The sequence below is a fragment of the Cricetulus griseus genome, chromosome 5 (genome assembly GCF_003668045.3).
Source record: "Cricetulus griseus strain 17A/GY chromosome 5, alternate assembly CriGri-PICRH-1.0, whole genome shotgun sequence".
Taxonomy (NCBI): Eukaryota; Metazoa; Chordata; class Mammalia; order Rodentia; family Cricetidae; genus Cricetulus; species Cricetulus griseus.
Genome location: NC_048598.1, coordinates 178,593,869 through 178,614,826, shown reverse-complemented (window position 1 = coordinate 178,614,826; position 20,958 = coordinate 178,593,869). Strand labels below are relative to the sequence as shown.

The following is a 20,958-nucleotide window of genomic DNA, read 5'->3' as shown; positions in this document are numbered from 1 at the left end:
TGACTTTCTTCACACGGGAACAGCTGGCCAATGCTCTAGTAATAATTGTCAAGAGTGGCTGCTCTGCAGGCCAGCACTTCCCAGAAGATCTCTCTTCTCCTTCTTTGCACTCTCCTTTGTAAGCATGTAGATCACTGGACAGTTTAACTCTCTAACAGCATAACAGAGACTAAGGTTACTGTTTCAATCCATGGAATCATTATTGCTTGTCAAAAATTTCCTGTATTTATATGGGGCTTTGTTATACTAACTGTAGAGTTTTGTTTTGGTTTTTGGTTTTTTTATTGAGACAGGGTTTCTCTGTGTAGCTTTGGAGCCTATCCTGGCACCCTCTCTGTAGACCAGGCTGGCCTCAATCTCACAGAGACCTGCCTGCCTCTGCCTCCTGAGTGCTGTGATTAAAGGAGTGAACCACCAATGCATGGCCAACTGTAGGTTTTATACCAAGTTAATATTGCTAAACAATGTCCCCTTTCCTATGCATGTGGCTTGATTGTCAACCCAGAGCTGTGAAGAGTCTACCAAAGAACAGAGATCAATTTCCTGTGTGTCTAATTACTAACTTCATAATCATAGTCATGGAAGAGAGCAGATAATTCCTCTGTTGCTGTCTGGGCACAGAAGAACCACTTCCCTGTGGTTTTCTGACACCTTCTGGATGTGTTTTTCACACTGTGTGTCTCGCACAGTAATACATGACCGTGTCTTCATTCTTGAGGCTGCTGATCTGCAGATATGCAGTGCTGACAGACGTGTCCAAGGAGAAGACAAACCGTCCTGTGAAGTCATCAGCATATGTTGGATTCCCAGTTTCAGTATTGATCCATCCCATCCACTTTATGTCCTGTCCTGGTGCCTGCTTCACCCAATTCATTGCATATTGTGTGAAGGTGTACCCTGAAGCCTTGCAGGAGATCTTCACTGACTGTCCAGGCTGCTTCAGCTCAGCTCCTGACTGCACCAGCTGGATCTGTGTTGTGACACCTGTGGAGAGAACATGGGAAAGTGAGAAGTCATGGAGATGCCTCAGTTTACCCTGCAGCTCTGAGCTCCAAGGTCTTACTTTGTGCAGCTGCCAGCAGAAAAAGGAGCCTCCACGCCCACTCCATGCTGTATGAGTTTGGGATCTGTAGTTTCCTGAGACTAATCAGGCTCTCCCTTGCTGGGTGAGGGAGATAAGCCTCAGATTTCTACTAAGAAGTCTTTGCATAAGGTTCATTTGCATATGAACAACCAGTGAACAAGAGTGAACATAAATCTGATCCAAGACTTCAGTTGGGTAACACTAAGACTCCTAGTGGGTATACACCATGTATTTCAGTGTCTGGTGTTTATGTTTACACACTGGTTGTGTTTTTCCCCAGGCCTCTATTTGAGCCTGGTCTACACAGGGATATATCCACCTGTGTATATCACATTTTCACCGGCTGATCCCATGTAACAAGGCAATGGTGGCCCATGCCTTCTCTTCATCATGAATCTGTCCTATTGTGTACACAGCTTCAGGAATTTTATCCTTTCCAGTGGAGACTCCCCTCTGCACGCTGAGACCTCTGCATAAGTCCTTTATTGCAACAGTTGTGTGCTCTTGTTGATCTCTTAGGGTCCTGTATACTCCCATACTGGAGTCTAATCACTCTTTCAGAAGCAGGGAGAAATAAGGATACATTTCTATTTAGAATTATGAAATCTGTGCTCTCCTTTCACTTATGTCATGAAATAAATGTTATAAATTTGAAAAAGTGCAAGGGGTTCCATGGGGAGGTTTGGAGGAAATGATTTATTTATGCAAAATTGAAGGTTATTATAATTAAAATGGTGACTCAGACTTATAATAAAGAATAGTTTAGAGATCTGATGAGAAGGATCAGTGGGGATAACAATGTGCAGAATTCCAGCCAGGCAGTGGTTACACACACCTTTAATCCCAGCACTTGGGAGGCAGAGGCAGGTGGATATCTGTGAGTTCAAGACCAGCCTGGTCTTTAGAGCAAGTTCCAGGACAGCTCCAAAGCCACAGAGAAACCCTGTCTTGAAAAACCAAAAAAAATGTACAGAATTCCAAAGGACATGAGATTGACTTCTAGGTAGCTTATCAGGTAGCTCACAGACACCTATAATTATGGCTCCATGGGGATTCAACTTCATCAGCCTCCTGGGGCACCTACAATCTTGTTCATATACCAAGACAAAGACAAGGGCACATAATTAAAATTATAGCTTTTTGGAAACAGAGTAGTTTAATAGTAAATCAACTCATGTGAAAAATCTCACACTAAAATATAAAGTATGGAGTCACTTCTCATAGTGTTGTAACACACAATAAATATGAGGAATATTATAAATATCCCTTCTGCATAAATTGGAAATCTTATGACAAGCCTAGGATTTTTTAAATCTTATTTCTATTTTTTTCTAACTCAAACTTAACAAGACTGCTTGATATTCCAGGAATCTGACTCTACCTACTCCCCTCTTTCATGCTTGTAATGAGAGACAAAGAGCAACAGGACAATGGCTGATAGAAACATACAGGGCCTGAAACCATCAGAAGCTTTGCTAAGAGCAGGCAGCTGAGTGTGGGGAGATACCTTGGATTTCTAAGGATGTCTCCTATCTGACTGAAAGAGAGCAGAGCTGTTTGAATGTGGATGGTGGTCTGTGCTGATCGTGTGGACTAAGGACAGGCAATTATAACAGCGTGCAAAGCATAAGCAGTGGGAGTGAGACAGGAAAGAAAGAGTTGAGAACCAGAGTGCTGTGTAGTCCATGCTCTGGAAGCACGAATGTGATTTGTCAAAGGAAGCCAACAACTGCCAGCTCCAAGGTCCTGCAGTTTCTTCTGCACACTGGGCTGGGAGAGGAAGCCAGGGCTCACAGGATGCGCTCTCTGGCCTTCAGTGCACCTGCTCAAGGATACCATTGAAACCATGACGATTTGGCGCCCCCTGATGGAACACTGACTCCCCGCAGCATGCTGGCCCCAGGTCAGAGCATCATGATGGCTCCCTGTGCCCAGAACAAAGTCCTGGCTCAGAGGCACTCAACGTTTGGACGTGGGGAATGTGAGACTTCAGAATTACATGATTTTCTGATGATTTCAGACTGTGCTTTAAGTTATTTTTATTTACTTCTGCTATTAGCATGATAATTACATAAGCAACGGTGACTTCTTGTGCCATGTGAAACAGTTCCTCTACTGAGCATTTAGCTGTTGCCCTTTCCAGATATTGATCTCTCCTGTGTTAGATGTTTCAATATTTCTCATAATGTCAATGATGATGCTAAATGATTTCTGGTCTGAGGGGGCACAGATCTGTCACAGTCAGTGACATAGCTTAGAGACTTGGAATTAGATGTTTCTCTACATATCTCACACAGGAAAGAGAATGGACATTGTCTCTTGTGTTCTGTATGATTTTATCTCTCTCTGGCATGAACTCACAGCCTCATTCAGAATTCAAATGTGTTTTTCTCCATGGGAGTGTACAGATATATTCAGTGTGCCATTCATAGGTTTATTAATTTCAATTCAAATCACTGTTTCTCATTTAATTCTCTATCTTCATCAAGTTCTAGGTTTGTGTGAAATACACATGAGCAACCATTTATGTGAGCAGAAACCTGACAATTACAGCAATCACAATGCTGGGGAGTCCCCAGCTCTCTACTTTCTAACATAACTTCAGAGACAAAGAAATCCATGCATTCCCTGTGCACACCCATGTTCCCAGGTCCCTGTCCTCATTCAACAGTGCATCTCTAGGATTTATCTGTCCTTAACTCTCACTGAGATGGAAATGTGATGTATGAGATAATTGTCTGTGTTTCTTTTCACTTTCAATCTCCTCCAGATTTATCCACACTGTGACATAGAACCTGCATGTTACATATTGAGAGACAACATGGTATTTCATGCAAATGCCACACATGTTCGGTCCTTAAACCATTGATGATTTCTGGAGTAGAGTATTATAGTCTATAAGGCAAGGTCTACCTGTGAAAAAACTCATGTAGAAATTCCAAAAATTGATATTTTATGGAACACCAAATTAAGGCAAAGTGATGAACCAAATGCTGACTCTTTTGTATTGGGTCTTCAGATTATTTCTTCAAGCACACTTACTCTTTTCTTTCATTAATTCTCTCTCTCTCTCTCTCTCTCTCTCTCTCTCTCTCTCTCTCTCTCTCTCCTCCCTCTGTGTGCTGTTTTAAAGTCTTCTGATTTTGTACAGTTGTTTACACAGATGAGTGTGCTTGTGTGTATACACACATACAGAGGCAAGTGTTGGTATTGGCTGTCTTTCCCCTCCCACTTTATAACCCTTCTTTAATATAGGGTTTCTCACTGAACATGAAGTTCATCAGTTCAGCACTGTTCATTTGCAGGTACAGAGTTTTCTTGGCATTGTCTCTGGAGATGGTGAACCGGCCCTTCACGGATGGTGCATAGTTTGTGACACTGCTATCTTTATTAATATTTGCAACCCACTCCAGTTTCTTTTCTGGAGTCTGTCTGAGCCAAATCATCCAGTAGTCACTGAAGGTGAATCCAGAGGCTGCACAGGAGAGTCTCAGGGACCCCCCAGTCTGCACCAGGCCACCCCCAGACTCCACCAGCTGCACCTCACACTGGACACCTGCAAACACAGAGAATCACATCAGTAAACTGCCGTAAAGACTCGGGATCTATCCTGATTGTGTCGACTAACACACTCAATATCTCTCCATTATAAATCACCTTTTAACAGAGCAACAAGAAAAACCCAAATCAGCCCCAAATCCATGATGTGATCTGTGCTGAGTTCCGATCACTGAATGAAGTCCTGGGAATCCAGGCTGGGCTCCTCTGCCTGAGTTTCAGGGTCAGTGCTGGGCTGGTTTTCATGAAAAGTGAGAGGCCATATTTGCATGTCTTCCTGCTATATAGTAAGCTCTGTAGCTGGAGGGGAGAGATGACATGCTCTAGTTTCTTTCTAAATGTGCTAAGAGAGTCTGACCACCAATATAATGACAGGAAATTTTATTGTGTTGTACTCTGTCATGTTTTTGGTACACATTAAATATCATCTATTTAATTTAATACTTACAAATAAAAGATGTATTTTAGGGTTAATTTCAGCCCAGTTCTTCCTGCCCTGTGTTGTAGAGGGCAGTGGGCATTGCTCTGTTACATGCTCTGGAGCAACTTTTTTTGCTGTGTTGACCTCAGCCATGATGCACTGAGCACTGTCTGAGTCAGCTCCAGCCCTAAGTGTAGCTGCCCCCTGAGGTTGGGAACTCCATTTCTCTTTTTAGTATTGTTTTATTAAATTCTTTAATTTATTTTACATTCCAATCACAGATTCCCCTCTTTCCACTCTTCAGATCTCAGGATCATGGTAGAAACTATGCACCATGGAGGACTGAAATTTTGTGGAAACAAAGCCTGGTGGAAGAAAGAGTCAAACAGAAGAGTTAAAGATGACATCACCAGGCAAAACCATTATCAACCTATGTGGAATACTACATGATACACAGAAATCTGCCATGGCAAAGAGTAGAACTTCTTACAATAGTTCTCACATAGGAAATGATCCTATTACCCTAAGATCTAGCAGCATCTGTGGTGTGCACAGGTAACAGTCAGTCAGGCATAGATCATTCATGAGACCATCAATTAGAATATGGCCATAAAACTGAATGTTTTCCTATGTGTGGAACTCTTATCTAATGCAATAGAACAGGGGACAGTAAGCCCACTGTCTATACCGAGAGCTGTTCTGGAGCTGGAGACAGAATGTGGAAGGACCTGGTTACTTAAATAAAGCCTTTCTCTATTAACAATACAGACAGTGACAAAAATATTATAGCATACTATTCCATATCATAGTATCCCACAACGAAAATATATTCTGCCTGCACGGTACCCAAGCAGAAAGTTAAACACCAACCCCGTTATAAACATTTTGACCTTCATTGGGACCCTGCTTGTAACACACACACACACACACACACACACACACACACACACACACACACACACTTTCTACCTTTATTTTTAAATATATCCTTGTAACTTCAGATCAAAGTTCTACTGCCCTCATTAATGATGTTTCTTAATTGAGAATGGAGACTATTACACAGATCCATATCAGGCAAACTTGCAGAGAACATGTGACCCAAGGATGGACAACTACATTAGATACATCTTCAATGTTGACACAACACAAAAGCTTAGGGGAAGTCCTTAAGAGGGAACAGAAAGAGTGCAAGGTCTAGAGGACCAGGATGCCACTGTGAGATGGTATCTTATAGACAGGAAAGGGATTCTGATCCCTTGAAATCTTGATGATATAGATACCAATATGACTTCCATAATGTTGGGTTAAACCTCACAGATTCCCACCCACAAATGAAGAAAACCTGTAATCAATTTCCTTTTTCCCAGTTTATATCCCTTCCCCACCCAAATCCCACCTCCTCCCCCTGCCCAGCCATCTCACTTCCTGTCTGTCATGTCAGTCCTCCAGACCTCTATGGTTAAATAGCAGAAAGCTCCATCCTCTGGTCTTCAGAAAAACTTTCTTTATGGAAGCACCACAGGCTTGACCTTCTCCATGTCTTGTTCACAGTCTCTGTGAGTTCACAAGTTCATCTGCTACATTGTGTCCTAGAAACAGTTTCCTTGATGCTGCCCGTAACTTGTGGTTCTTGCAATCGCTTCAGCCACTCTTATTCATAGGTTCCTGAGCACTGAGGGGAGGGTTGTGACAAAGTCTTCCCATTAAGGAATGCACATGCCAAAGTCTCTCCCTCACTAAAGGTCATCAATTTGTGGATTTAATACTGCTCTTCTTAAACACAGCAAGTGTGAAGGAGAACATTGGGGCAGCTGGCTGAGCTCTGCTCACAACTGCAGAGCCTTTCCTGTCCCTGAGAGATGACCTCATTATAAAATAGCACCTTCAGTTTTCATTAAGCAGAGTCTTGTGGAACTTTTTGGTATGCAATGTGGATCATCACATCAGTGTAAAGCCACTTTTCATGAACAGGATGAGTGCATCCAACCATCCCAGGCCCGCCTAATGGAATCTGCAGTTTCTTTTTCTCCCTGACAGGACTTCCACCTTCTTATACTTCCCCCATGTCTCCTGTACATTACTGACTGCCAATCCTCCATTCCTTTCAGTGACTGGGGCTGTGGTAGTTTGAATTAGAATGTCCCCCAATGGCTCATATAATGAATACTTGGTCCTCAGATGCAGGCACTAGTTGGGTAGTATTAGTAGGTGCCGTGTTTTTGGAGAAAGTGAGTCAATGGGGGAAGGCTTAGAGGTTCTACAGGTTCATGGGATTTTTAGTGTGCCTCTCTGCTGCCTTCTCACAGTGTGAGCCTAATGGTGGATCAAAACATGTGCCATCAACTGCTGCTCCAGCCACTGAGCATTTGGTTTGCAAGTCATGGAATCTAATGTTGGAAACCATAATCCCAACTAAGTTCTTTCTTTCTTTACATGTTGCCTAGGTCATAGTTGGTCTTGCTGTTTTACCATAGCTACAGAAAAGTTACTAAGACAAACTTTCTCAGTTTATTGCACATTAAGAGAAACTTCTCAGAGAACAAATTTCTGTAACTCTTAGAGAAATGAGCTGGCTCTCTCCCTGCTAAGGGGACACACCCCCAGAACCAACATGATCCTTGATAGATGTAGATAAAATGCCCAATTGTGTGTGAGAGATTTTCTAGGTGAGTAGATTTCACTTCTCATGAACATTATCATGTGATCAGATGCAGATGTTCAATACCTTCCTGGTGGTGTGATCCCATATTCAGGTCAATTAGAAGACAATAAACCATCCTTGAAATGCCATCTCCACACAGACACTGAACTAACTTCCCTGAAGGACAAGTTTATAAAAATCTCATGATGAGCAGAGATGAAATTCATGGAGAAATAAACTGAATTATCAGAAAGCACAGCTGGATCATGTCTGAACCTGATGTGCACCATTGTCAGGGAGGGGAGGGGAGGTTTGAGCCTCGGGAGCATTTGTGCACCTGTAATGGGCCCCTTTATCCCCTTGATTTCCCTTTAAATATAAATGCTTTTCTACTAAAGAAATATGACACAGGATCTGCCTAAATCTGAGAAAAAAGGACACAGGAACATCAATGTTTCTTAAATAACACAGAAACACAGGAGATATTTGGATGACAACAGTCACCCACAGCACACATATTAAGAGAAACTTTCTTGGGAACTATAAAGATGAAAGGACCCTAAGCTGCTGAGAAGATTCTAGGTTGTGTCTTTATAATCTTTTGGGAAGAATCTGTGTTCTGTGTGTGCTGTTCGCCCTCTGGTGGCCGTGAGCGGCCTCACAGTGAGGTTTATGTCTGGGTTCACACTGAGATCACTCACTGTGTCTCTAGCACAGTAATAAGTGCCGGTGTCCTCAGACTTCACACTGTACATTTGCAGGTACAGAGTGTTCTTGGCATTGTCTCTGGAGATGGTGAACCGACTCTTCATGGTTGGTCCATACCTTGTGGTACTGCTATCATTTTTAATATCTCCAACCCACTCCAGCCCCTTGCCGGGAGCCTAGCGGATCCAACCCATCCAGTCGCTACTAAAGGTGAATCCAGAGGCTACATAGGAGAGTTTCAGGGACCCCCCAGCTTCACCAGGCCACCCTCAGACTCTAACAGCTTCTCCTCACACTGGACACCTAAAAACAACAACAAAGTAATCCTGGTCAAGAAATCATCACACATGTCCATTGTCCCTCAGATTAATGTCCACTCACACAGTCAGCATCTACTGCTCTCCATAAATTACCTTTTAAAAGAGCAACAAGGAAAATGCAGCTCAGCCCCAACTCCGTGCTGATCCCTGAGTTAGGACTTTGCATCCACAGCTGAGCTCTGTCTGAGCTGTAAGGTCAGGACTGGGCTGCTTTTCTTGAGCACAGAGAGGGCCCATTTGCATGTCTTCCTGCTTTATAGCAAGCTCTGAAGTGGAGCCTGGAGATGGTAGATCGTGGATTATTTGTGAATGTGTTAGAGGAATCAGATCATGACATTAATGTTGGGGAAATGGTATTAAATTACAACATTTTCAATCTTCTCCTATTACTCATTTTCATAATCATTTCAACTCGTTAGTGATGTCTAGGTTTACAGAGAGCAGTGACATTGTTTTGGGGTGATCATTTCTGAAAGACTTAGCACTGGTATGTGGGCCTAATGCCTGATGAAGATAAATTATCCTGCATAGTTATAGCTGTGTGTGCAGCTGCTTCCTGACACTGAGAACTCCCTTTCTCTCTGAAGACATGTGACATACCTGAAGTCCAGTGTTCAGCTGATCAATCATTCTTCCAGGCACTCTGTGAAATTCTTTTTTTTTTATTTTGTATTTGAATTAGAAACAAGGTTGTTTTACATGTCAATCTCATTTTCCACTCCCTCCCCTCCTACCCTACCACCCCCAAGTAATGCCCTACATATCTCATATCCTTTCTGATCCCCAGGGAGGGTGAGGCCTTTCATAGGGTGTCATCAGAGTCTATTGTATCCTTTGGAATAGGGCCTAGGCCCATGCCTCTGTGTCTTGGCTCAGAGAGTATCCCTGTATGTGGATTAGACTCCCAAACTTCACACCTATGCTGGGGATAAGTACTGAACTATTACAGGAGGTCCTGTAGAATTCCAAGGTTTCCTCAATGAAACCCATGTTCCTGGGGTCGGGATCAGTCCCATGCTGGTTTCCAGCTATCAGTCTGTGGACCTAGAGCTCCCTTTTGTTCAGGTCAACTGTTTTTGTGGGTTTCATCAGCCCGGTCTGGACCCGATTGCCCATCACACGTTCTTCTCTGCAACTGGATTCCAGTTCAGTTCAGTGATTAGTTGTTAGTGTCTGCTTCTACTTCCACCAGCTTCTGGATGAAGGATGTACGATGGTGTATAAGACAGTCATCAATCTCATTATCAGGGGAGGGCATTTAAGGTAGCCTCTCTTCTGTTGCATAGATCGTTAGGTGTTGTCATCTTTGTAGATCTCCAGACATTTCCCTAGTGTCTGATTTCTCTGGAAACCTAAAATGTCTCCCTTATTGTGGTATCTCCTTTCTTGTTTTCTTCTATTCTTCCCCTGACTTAACCTTTCTGCTCCCTCATGTCCTCCTCAACCCTCCTCTTCTCCCCTTCTCATTCTCCTAGCTCCCTCCCCCACCACCCTTGCTCCCAATTTGCTCAGGATTCCTTATCCCTTTCTCCTTCCCCAGGCGACCATGTTTGTCTCTCTTAGAGTCCTCCTTATTTACTAGCTTCTCTGGCAGTGTGGATTGTAGGATGGAAATCCATTACTCTATGTCTAAAATCCACATATGAGTGAGCACATACCATGTTTGCCTTTTTGTGATTAGGTTACCTCACTCTGAATGGTTTCTTCTAATTCCATCCATTTTCTGCAAATTTCAAGATTCCATTGTTTTTTTCTGCTGAGTAGTACTACATTGTGTAAATATACCACATATTCTCTATTGATAATTCAATTGAGGGACATCTAGTTTGCTTCCAGTTTCTGGCTATTACAAATGGTGCTGCTATGAACATCGTTGAACAGATGTCCTTGTTGTATGAATGTGCATATTTTGGGTATATGGCTAAGAATGGAATTGCTGGATCTTGTGGTAGATGGATTCTCATTTTCCTAAGGAGTTGCTATACTGATTTCCAAAGTGGCTGTACAAGTTTGCACTCCCACCAGCAGTGGAGGAGTGTTCTTCTTTCTCCGCATCCTCTCCAGCATAAACAGTCATTGGTGTTTTTGAATTTAGCCATTCTGACAGGAGTAACATGGTATCTCAGAGTAGTTTTGATTTGCATTTCCCTGATGGATAAGGATGTTGAACACTTTTTTATGTGTCTTTCAGCCATTTTAGATTCCTTTATTGAGAATTCTCTATTTAGTTCTGTACCCCTTTTTTTAATTGGATTGTTTGTGATGGGGGAAGTACTTCTGTGTATGTTTATCTCTTTGATTGTTTAATAAAGTTCTGTTTGGCCAATGAAACAGGACTAGTAGTCGAAGAGGAATCTGGGAAATGTCATAGAGAAGTGGTGATCCAGACAGGAAGTGACATGGCAAGGAGACTCATATTTAAGGAAAGGAAACAGGAAGTGCCCTTGTATCCCCTTCCTCCTCCAGTGGCAGGATGTGAGCCACGGGTAAGAGAGGGTGCCAGTGAAAGGCATCCTCTATAAAATAAGTCTTATAACATATATAGATTCATGATAATTAAGACTGAGCTAACAGATGAGGATCCTAGTCATTGGCCAAGCAGCATTGTACATAACACAAGTCTCTCTGTGTATTAATTTGGGCTCTAACTTGGGCCGGCAGCTGTCGTAAAGCACACACATGTCACAAGGGCTCAGGCGGCTTTTGGCGGAAAGATTTATCATAACATGTTTGGTGTTTTGGAGACTCAATGGAGGAATGTTCCTTTTTCTCCACATCCTGTCCCTCATAGATTGTCACTGGTGTTTTTGATTTTAGCCATTCTGGCCTGTGTAAGATAGTATCCCAGAGTTGTTTTGAGTTGCATTTCTCTGATGGCCAAGCATTTTTTAGCAGTTTCTTAAGTGTCTTTCAGCCATTTCAGATTCCTCTGTTGAGAGTTCTCTATTTAGTTCTGCACCCCACTTTTTTAATTTCACTGTTTGGTGTTTTGGTGGCTAGCTTCTTCAGTAAATTGTATATTTTGGAAATCAGCCCTCTGTCAGTTGTGGGGTTGGTGGAAATCTTTTCCCATTCTGTGGACTGTTGTTTTACTGACTGTGTCCTTTGCCTTACAGAAGCTTCTCAGTTTCAGGAGGTCCCATTCATTAATTGAAGATCTCAATGTCTGTGCTACTGGTGTAATGTTCAGGAAGCAGTCTCCTGTGCCAATTCATTCAAAGGTATCTCCCACTTTCTCTTCTAGAAGATTCAGGGTGGCTGGATTTATGTTGAGATCTTTGATCCATTTGCACTTAAGTTTTCTGCATGTTGACAGATATGGATCTATCTGCATGTCCGAATGTGCATGTGCCAGCACCATTTGTTGAAGATGCTATGTTTCTTCCATTGTATAGATTTAGCATCTTTCTCAAAAATAAGGCGTTTATAGGTGTGTGGTTTAATATCAAGGTTTTCAATTCGATTCCATTGGTCTATTTGCCTATTTTTGTGCCAACACCAAGCTGTTTTCAGAACTATGACTCTATAATAAACTTTGAAATCACGGATGATGATGCCTCCAGAAGATCCTTTATTGTACAGAGTTGTTTTGGCTATCCTGGGTTTTCTGGTTTTCCCTATAAAGTTGAGTATTGTTCTTTCAAGTTCTGTGAAGAATTCTGTTGGGATTTTAATGGGGATTACATTGAATCTGTAGATTGCTTTTGGTAGGATTGTCATTTTTACTATGTTGATTGTACCTATCCAAGAGCATTTTCTGTACCTATCCATTTTCTGGTATCTAATTTCTTTCTTTAATGACTCAAAGTTCTTACTGTACAGGTTTTTCACTTTTTTGGTTAGTGTTACCCCAAGATATTTTATGTTGCTTGTGGATATTGTGAAGGGTGATGTTTCTCTTATTTCCTTCTCAGTGCTTTTATCATCTGTATATAGGAGAGCTACTGATTTTTTAAGTTAATTTTGTATCCTGCTACTTTGCTGAAGGTGTTTATCAGCTGTAGGAGTTCCCTGGTAGAGTTTTTCGGGTCACTTATGTGGAATATCATATCATCTGCAAATGTGAAAGTTTGAGTTCTTTTTTTCCAGTTTGTATCCCCTTGATCTCCTTTTCTTGTCTTATTGCTCTAGCTAGAACTTCAAGGACAATATTGAAGAGATATGGAGAGAGTGGACAGCCTTGTCATGTTCCTGATTTTTAGAGGAATCGCTTTGAGTTTCTCTCCATTTAGTTTGATGTTGGCTGTTGGTGTATATTGCTTTTATCATGTTTAGATATGTTCCTGTTATTCATGTTCTCTCAAAGATCTTTATTATGAAGGGAAATCCTGGCATGGGGAGTGTTGTTATGATTCCCAGAGTCTGAGGTGAGAAGGAAAGATGACATTGGAACAGAACAAAGTCAGATCACACACAGGGAATTCACATTCCAAAATTGTCTAATGATGTATATTCAGTATCTGAACCAGAAAGGATGATATGTGACAGCAAGTTGATATCCCAGCCTTCTGTTTCTGTACCTTATTCATAAATTAAATATAAGGTAATGTTATTGATTTAGAAAATTGTGATTTGACAACCTATGATTTTAAAAATCAAAACTCAAAGACTAGTGATACTATAAAAATGCATTGTTGATGTCTACTCTACTCATGATTGTGCATGAATAGGACACAGGAATATAATTACTGGATCCATTGTGTTGGTGTTTACACATGTGCATTTCTTAATTTTAAATTTGATTTAATCTAATTTTTGCTCCACACCTAAATTCTCACAGATGCTCCACTACTTTTAGGTTTTTCTCTCACTTAAAATGCAAAAGAGAAAAAACACAAATAAAATGTACACAGTTATGTTCTCAAACTTCTCCTCTGAAGTGTGGTTGATGTAACCTGTGTTTCTCTACTTTGGAAAATTGACTTCCTCCCAGCAGTTGTCAATTGTGAATGGCTTCATTTCTAAGAGTGGGACTTAGTGCCCACTGACACTGCTCCATGCTTGGATTTTGATTGACTTGTGTAAATAGAGCTCTTAATTGGTCTAAATAGTAAAAACCTGGAGTCAGATATAGAGGAAAAGGCTGAGAGATCAGAGATAAGGAGCAAACCAAAGACACCTGTACATCATTAGCTTCCCAGAAGAAATGAGAACAAGTTCCGGTTTCTTCCTACTTATATCTTCTGCCTGCCAAGACATCTCACCTTCTGTCTGTCTGTACAGACCTCCAGACCTCTATGGTTAGCTAGTGTTAAGCTCCATCCTCTGATCTCCAGTCAAGCTTTATTTGTACAGGAAGAAATGAGAACAGGCTTGAGCTTCTCTATGTCTTGTTCACAGTATCCGAGTTCATATGTGCACTTGCTATATTGTGTCCTAGAAACAGTTTCCTTGATGCTTCCCATAACTTGTGGTTCCTGCAATCATTCCAGCCACTCTTCTTCATAGGTTCCTGAGCACTGAGGGGAGGGTTGTGACAAAGACATACCATTTAGGAATGAGCATGCCTAAGGCAATCCCTTTCTGGAGGACGTCATGTTGTGGATTTAATGTTGCTCTTCTTAAACACAGCAAGTTTGAAGCAGAGCATTGGGGCAGCAGACTGATCTCAGTTGCCAACTGGAGAGCCTTTCCTGTCCCTGAGATATGACCTCATCATAAAATACCGCCTTCAGCTTTCACTAAGTAGATTCTTGTGGAACTTTTTAGCATACAATAATACACTTTCTCCTCCAACCTCCATGTTCTTTGTATGTTATTAACTTTCAATTCTGCATTCCTTTCAGTTACTGAGGCTGTGTTAGTTTGAATTACAAGGTCCCCCACTGGCTCCTATTTTGAGTACTTGGTCCTCAGTTAGAGGAACTCTTTGGGCAGTAATAGCAGGTGTGGTCTTGTTGGAGAATGTGAGTGCATGGTAAAAGGCTTTGAGGTTCTGCAGTTACATGGTATTTTCAGTGTGCTTCTCTGCTGCCTGCTTGAGGATCAAGTTGTCTGCCCTCAGCTGCTGCTCCAGCCACTAGGCCTTTGGTTTGCATATCTTGATACTAATGCTTGAAAACTGTAATAGCAATTAAATTATTACTTTGTAAGCTGTATTTGTCATGGTGTTTTATCAAAGCAATAACAAAGTAGCTAAGACAGACATTCTTAACGTTTTGTATACTGGGGATCAACTCAGAGAACAAAGCTGGAATTTCGGTGGCTCTTAGAGAAATGAGCTGTCTCTACCATGGCTAAGGTGACACCCATAGACCCAACATCCTTCAAGGATGTTGTATACTTTGCCTTACTGCTATCTCCATTAATTTCTGCAACCCACTCTACTCAAATCTGGACTTAAATGACACCAAAAGTAAGTCTTGGATTTCTTTCCTTGATGTGCTGTGGAAGGATTATTGCTGAGTCTGAGTTTATTGTGGATGTGTTTGAATGTATGCATTTTAGAATCTTGTGTGAGCAATCACTAATGAATTGAATCTACTCATTTTGTGCCATGAGTTGCTAGCATTTAATGTATTAATGTGATATTTTGGAGCCATTGGTTTTAGGGAAGAGTAGACTCAACTCATGAGAGGGAAGATCCCTTGCTGAGAATGCCATTTTTGGAAATGCCTGTCATCAAAAGCAACAGGAGCCTAGACATCTCCCAAAAGTTCCTCCGTTGTCTGCCTGGGAGGTTGAGAGGTCCTGAAGTGTAGGGGAACCTGTAGCCACGCCTGCTTAGGGCCTGGTTACAGGTTCCCCTACACTGAAGATAAGGGAAATTTACACTGCTTAGGTCAATGGCACCAGTAGGTGGATCTATGCCCTGAGAGCACCCATGTTTAATGTCTTTTTTCTCTTCCTCTCTCTAATTGAGTTTGATTTTACCTATAATCACATCACAAAGAAAGAATAGGACTTTCCATGAATCACATCACAGCACTGCCTTTCATTTGATCTCAACATGTTCTCACTGCAGGAAATACTCAGACTCTGCAGTATTTGCATTTGCATAGCAGATAAAAATTTCTAACATTTAAGAGATACTCATGTCGAAATGAATTGCCACAGTTTGTCCTTTTTGTGTTATAAAATAAAAAGCATTTCAGTGGTAGTGGTCCCTTGTAAAAAGCTGATCAAAATGTGATGCCCTGTAGGAACATTCTTTTTTTATTTTATTTGAATTAGAAACAAGATTGTTTCACATGTCAATCCCAGTTCCCTCTCCTGCCCCTCCTCTCCTACCACCCCCAACAACTAATACCCTACCTATCACATACCCTTTCTGTTCCACAGGGAGGGTGAAGCCTTACATAGAGGGTTTCAGAGTCTTTCATATCCTATCGGATAGGGCCTAGGCCCACACCTGTGTGTCTTGGCTCAGGAAGTATCGCTCTATGTGGAGTGGACTCCCAAAGTCCACACCTATGCTAGGGATAGGTACTGATCTACTACAGAAGGCCCCACGGATTTCTGAGGTCTCCTCACTGACACCCAGGTTCCTGGGGTCTGATTCAGTCCCTTGTTGGTTTCCCAGCTATCAGCCTGGAGACCAAGAGACCCTTCCCCCCCACCCTGCCCACTGTTGTTCAGGTCAGCTGGTTCTGTGGATTTCACCAGCCTGGGCTGGACCCCTTTGCTCATCATTAGCCCTTCTCTGCAACTGGATTCCAGATCAGTTCAGTGCTTAGCTGTGGGTGTCTGCTTCTACTTCCACCATCTGTTGGATGAGGGTAACAGGTGGCATATAAGTCAGTCATCAATCTCATTATCTGGGGAGGGCATTTAAGGTATCCTCTCCTCTGTTGCTTAGATTGTTAGTAGTTGTCATCATTGTAGATCTCCAGACCTTTCCCTAGTGCCGGATTTCTCTTTAAACCTAAAGTGTATCTCCCTCTATTATGGTATCTATTATCTTGTTTTTCTTCTATTCTTCCCCCGACTCTTTCTGCTCCCTCGTGTCCTCCTCACCTCTCCTCTTCTCCCCTTCTCATTCTCCTAGCTCCCTCTCCTCTCCCCGCCCCATGCTCGAAATTTGCTCAGGAGATCTTGTCCCTTTCCCTTTCTCAAGAGGACCATGCATGTCTCTCTTAGAGTCCTCCTTGTTACCTAGCTTCTCTGGGGTTGTGGATTGTGGACTGGTAATCCTTTACACTATGTCTAAGAATCATATATGAGTGAGTACATACCATGTTTGTCTTTTTGTGATTGGGTTACCTAGCTCAGAATGGTTTCTTTTAGTTCCATCCATTTGCCTTCGAATTTCAAGTTTCCATTGTTTTATTTTTTCTACTGTGTAGTACTCCATTGTGTAACTATACCTCATGTTTTCTATCCATTCTTCAGTTTAGGGGAATCTAGGATGGTCCTGTTGGAGCATTCTTAATCAGCACTACTTTATCCCCAGCGGTCCTTCTGAAAAGCTGAACAGGGCACTGTAGGACTCTGAGGAGTAAACAGAGTAACAGACACTCAGAATGAGGGTTTCTGTGTAAGTCTCCAGGGAAATCTTCTCTGTCATCTCATCCCAGGGCAGCTTTGTGCTAATCCAAGTTTTCTGACACACTCAGGATGTGGTTGCAACACTGTGTGTCTTGCACAGTAATAGACTGCAGAGTCCTCAGATGTCAGGCTGCTGAGCTCCATGTAGGCTGTGCTGGAGGATTTGTCTGCAGTCAGTGTGGCCTTGCCCTGGAACTTCTGATTATACTTTGTATCACCATTATAGGGATAAACATATCCAATCCACTCCAGGCCCTGTCCAGGCTTCTGCTTCACCCAGTGCATAGTATATTCAGTGAAGGTGTAGCCTGAAGTCTTGCAGGACAGCTTCACTGAGGCACCAGGCTTTTCCAGCTCAGCCCCAGACTGCTGCAGCTGGACCTGGCAGTGGACACCTGTGGAGAGAATGGTAGAATGGATGTCACTGTCACCTGAGTGCATGACCCTCCTCACGGCTAGAACTTGGAACCCTCACCTGTAGCTGCAGTCACCAGGAAGAGGATGATCCAGCTCCATCCCATGGTGAGGACCTGTGTGCCCAGTGATTGTGGAGAGGACACTGATCATGTGTAGTTGGTGGTGTGGACATCCTTGTATTTACCACATAGACTCACATGATTTGCATATTCATGAGCAGGGTGCTTCTTAGATAAGGACCGAGTCCAGCTGGAGCAGAAGGAGGTAGAGGAGACCTGGGTCAGGCATCAGAATGCTGAGGTCCAAATCTTCATCCATCTGAGGAAGCAGTCATTCCTGAGACCTGTGCAGATCCTGTGGATATAACATCAAGGCCTAATCCCTCAATTTACAGATAGAATCCCAACCTGAGAAATTATTTCATTTCCCCTGACAAATTCACAGGTGTTCGTAGTGATGAGGAAAATTGTTAATGGAAATTACAAAACCTCCTAAATTGGGAGAAATTTCACTCTTTAATCTGTAAGATATTAATATTTTGTTTTTGAGCATGTTACAGGTGTCTTTTACTGGTGAATTTTATTCTTTTTCTAAATGCCTTTCTTTTTGTATATTCTTTTGCTTTCAATAGAAAAAGGCTTTAGGGCTCTGGTAGGAATATGGAAAATATCTGAGATGATTGGGCATAGAATTTCATCAGAATATTTTTCATGAAAAAAAGTTTTACAAAAATCCAAAATAAATAAATATTTTTAAAAACTGAGAAAATACACATCTGTTCAATATTTAACAATGAATTTTTACTGTGTTTGAAAGTTCTTGTCTTCACATATCAACTGTATCAGGTGTTGTTCACCTGATAGTCTTTAAGAAGTGAGTCCACAGGGGCTCTGGAGTCCCTCCAATCATCATCTGATTTCCATCCTAGTGATTAATATCTCCATGGTGCCCCCTGCTGTCCTACAATTTTTATACTCTTATCATTCTGATTTTAAAAATAATAAACTTGTCACAGTCTCAGTCATGCTGTGGCCTCTTCATCCTGACCTGTTTAAAACTCAGTTCTTACTGACCATAATCAGGAGACCCTGGCTGGTGCTTTTAAGGTTTGTATCAACTGGACTCATAGAGTTGTTGAAGAATTATTTGCCCAAATAAAAGCAGAAACAGGTCAACCCACATTCATTAGATATTGCTCAAGAATTTGTGTCTTTTATTCAGTATATCTAAGACATATTGAGTAAATAATCTACAGACTCCCCGTGTAAAGAGTCTGCCCAGTCTTCAGGTTCACTATGGTCACCCTATGTCACTGGCTGCCATGTGGCCTGACCTCTCCCTGATGTCAGGGAACAAACATTGGGTATCTTTGTTTTCACCTTCACACTGAACTGTTCAATTTGTTGTGATTATCTTGAACTCAGTAATCCCACATTCTATTGTTTGTTTCTTCACCAAACCTTCTTAACACATGGCTGAGGTCACTATCATAGTATCCAGAGAAGTCTAAGCCCTGGAAAAGTAGACTTTCTTTTCATTTTCCAGATTCTTCAAAACAGTAATCCTTAACCCTGAACCAACACCAACCATCACTTCTCCATTGATCTTTTCTAACTCACAAGTAAACACTCCAGCTTTCCTAACTTTAGCTGCATCAGAGATCACAGCAGTGAGCATGCAGGAAATGAGAACAGGAAAAAACTAGAAGAAAACTGTGATGAGGACCTCTGTGGCCAATGGAAGGGATTTAGAGAGAGACTGTAGGTGACATCATCTGGCATGAGCCCAACAATGTCATTCAGACATTTCCACAAGCTGAAGGTACAGAAAACACCTTCAAAGACTCCACTAAATGGGACACTGAGTCAGAAAGTAATCTTTACAAGGATACAAATCTAAAACAATCATTGTGTGAAATATAATAACCATGTGTGCCCTATTGCTGACACTCACTTGTTGGAAGCCTGACACATAGACAACTTGTTTTTCCACCAACTGTGGTAAATAACATTAATCATGGAATCTCTGGCTACTCCTCAACCTGTGAGAAAATAAAGAGAATGGTTTTCAGCTGATTTAGAATTCCCTTACATTTCCCATTGAGCTAATAACCATCACCAACACTTAGAATTACAGATTCATTGAAACATATGGAAAGGTTTATTCATAAAATATTTATTTCATCATATATAATATGCCAAATGTATGCTTCGGATTCCCCATAGGTAAAAACTGATACACTTAATAGAAACTAAACAAACAGTAGTTAATAGAATGTGACATTGCAGAGGGGCTCTAAAGGATTGTAATAGCAGGAAGGGGAAGCCACTTATTCCAACATCTAAACAGCAGTAAGCCTGTTTGTGAGAAACCACATGGGACAGTCCCCAACCTCCTATACTCCAAGGGGTGTCTACTAGTTCCCAGCAGCCTCAGTAGTACTTCTTTGTCTCTACTGGTCTTGAGCACAGGTAGGATTGTGTCTGTATTCACATTGAAGTTTCCTTCCCATGTCTTCTTTGCAAAGTGAGACATAGCAGGTGGTTCAGATTTTAAATATTGGCTCTTGGAGATATCCCTATTAATACTGGTTTCAATGAGAAGCCGTGTTTCAAAAAATCAATACAAAAATACCTGTAGATCTTGACTTGGCTGATTGGATGTGTATCCATTTCTTCATTCCTGCACATCTCATATTTGTGTATCATTTATTTATTCCTGATCACTGGGCTATGAGTATTTGACATATAGTTTTTCAGAGCAATTTGAGCCAGCTGTCTACTACAGACTGTAGGGGCTCCCAAGAAATACATCCTGTGCTTCCTTGTCTGTGATTCTATGAGAACTTCAGGGATATTGTCCAGACTACGCCTCCTCTTACTTGGAGAAAGTGAGTCAATGGAAGGAAGGCTTAAGGTTCTACACGTTCATGGCATTGTCAGTCTGTCTCTCTGTGCCTGCTTGTGGATCAAACCATGAGACATCAATGTCTGCTCCAGCCACTCAGGCTTTAGTTTGTGAACCATGGACTGGATTATTGGAAACCATAATCTCAACTAAGATCTTTCTTTCCTAACATGTTTCCTTCATCACAGTTGGTCTTGCTGTTTTATCTCAGCTACAGAAAAGTTACTAAGACAAACTTTCTCAGTGTTTTGCACAGTGAGAGGACTTCTCAGAGGACAAAGCTGGAATTTCTGTGACTCTTAGAGAAATGATCTGGCTCTGTCAATGCTAATGTGACACCCCCAGACCCAAAGTGATCTCTGTCAGATTTACATAAAATGCCCAATTGTGTGTGAGAGATTTTCTAGGTGAGTAG

At 41.8% G+C, this 20,958-nt stretch overlaps 1 pseudogene and 3 gene segments (V, D, J or C); all 4 read right to left on the bottom strand.

Annotated features, from left to right (window-relative positions):
• Positions 1-667: 667 nt before the first annotated feature.
• On the bottom strand, positions 668-1,109 carry LOC118238855. The segment is given in 2 exon segments: positions 668-984; positions 1,064-1,109. Coding segments are annotated over 2 exon segments (363 nt in total).
• Positions 1,110-4,317: 3,208 nt separating this feature from the next.
• On the bottom strand, positions 4,318-4,787 carry LOC113838297. The segment is given in 2 exon segments: positions 4,318-4,640; positions 4,742-4,787. Coding segments are annotated over 2 exon segments (369 nt in total).
• A 3,495-nt stretch (positions 4,788-8,282) lies between these two features.
• LOC113838296 lies at positions 8,283-8,898 on the bottom strand (annotated as a pseudogene).
• An 8,336-nt stretch (positions 8,899-17,234) lies between these two features.
• Positions 17,235-17,746, bottom strand: LOC113838295. The segment is given in 2 exon segments: positions 17,235-17,614; positions 17,695-17,746. Coding segments are annotated over 2 exon segments (426 nt in total).
• Positions 17,747-20,958: the final 3,212 nt, after the last annotated feature.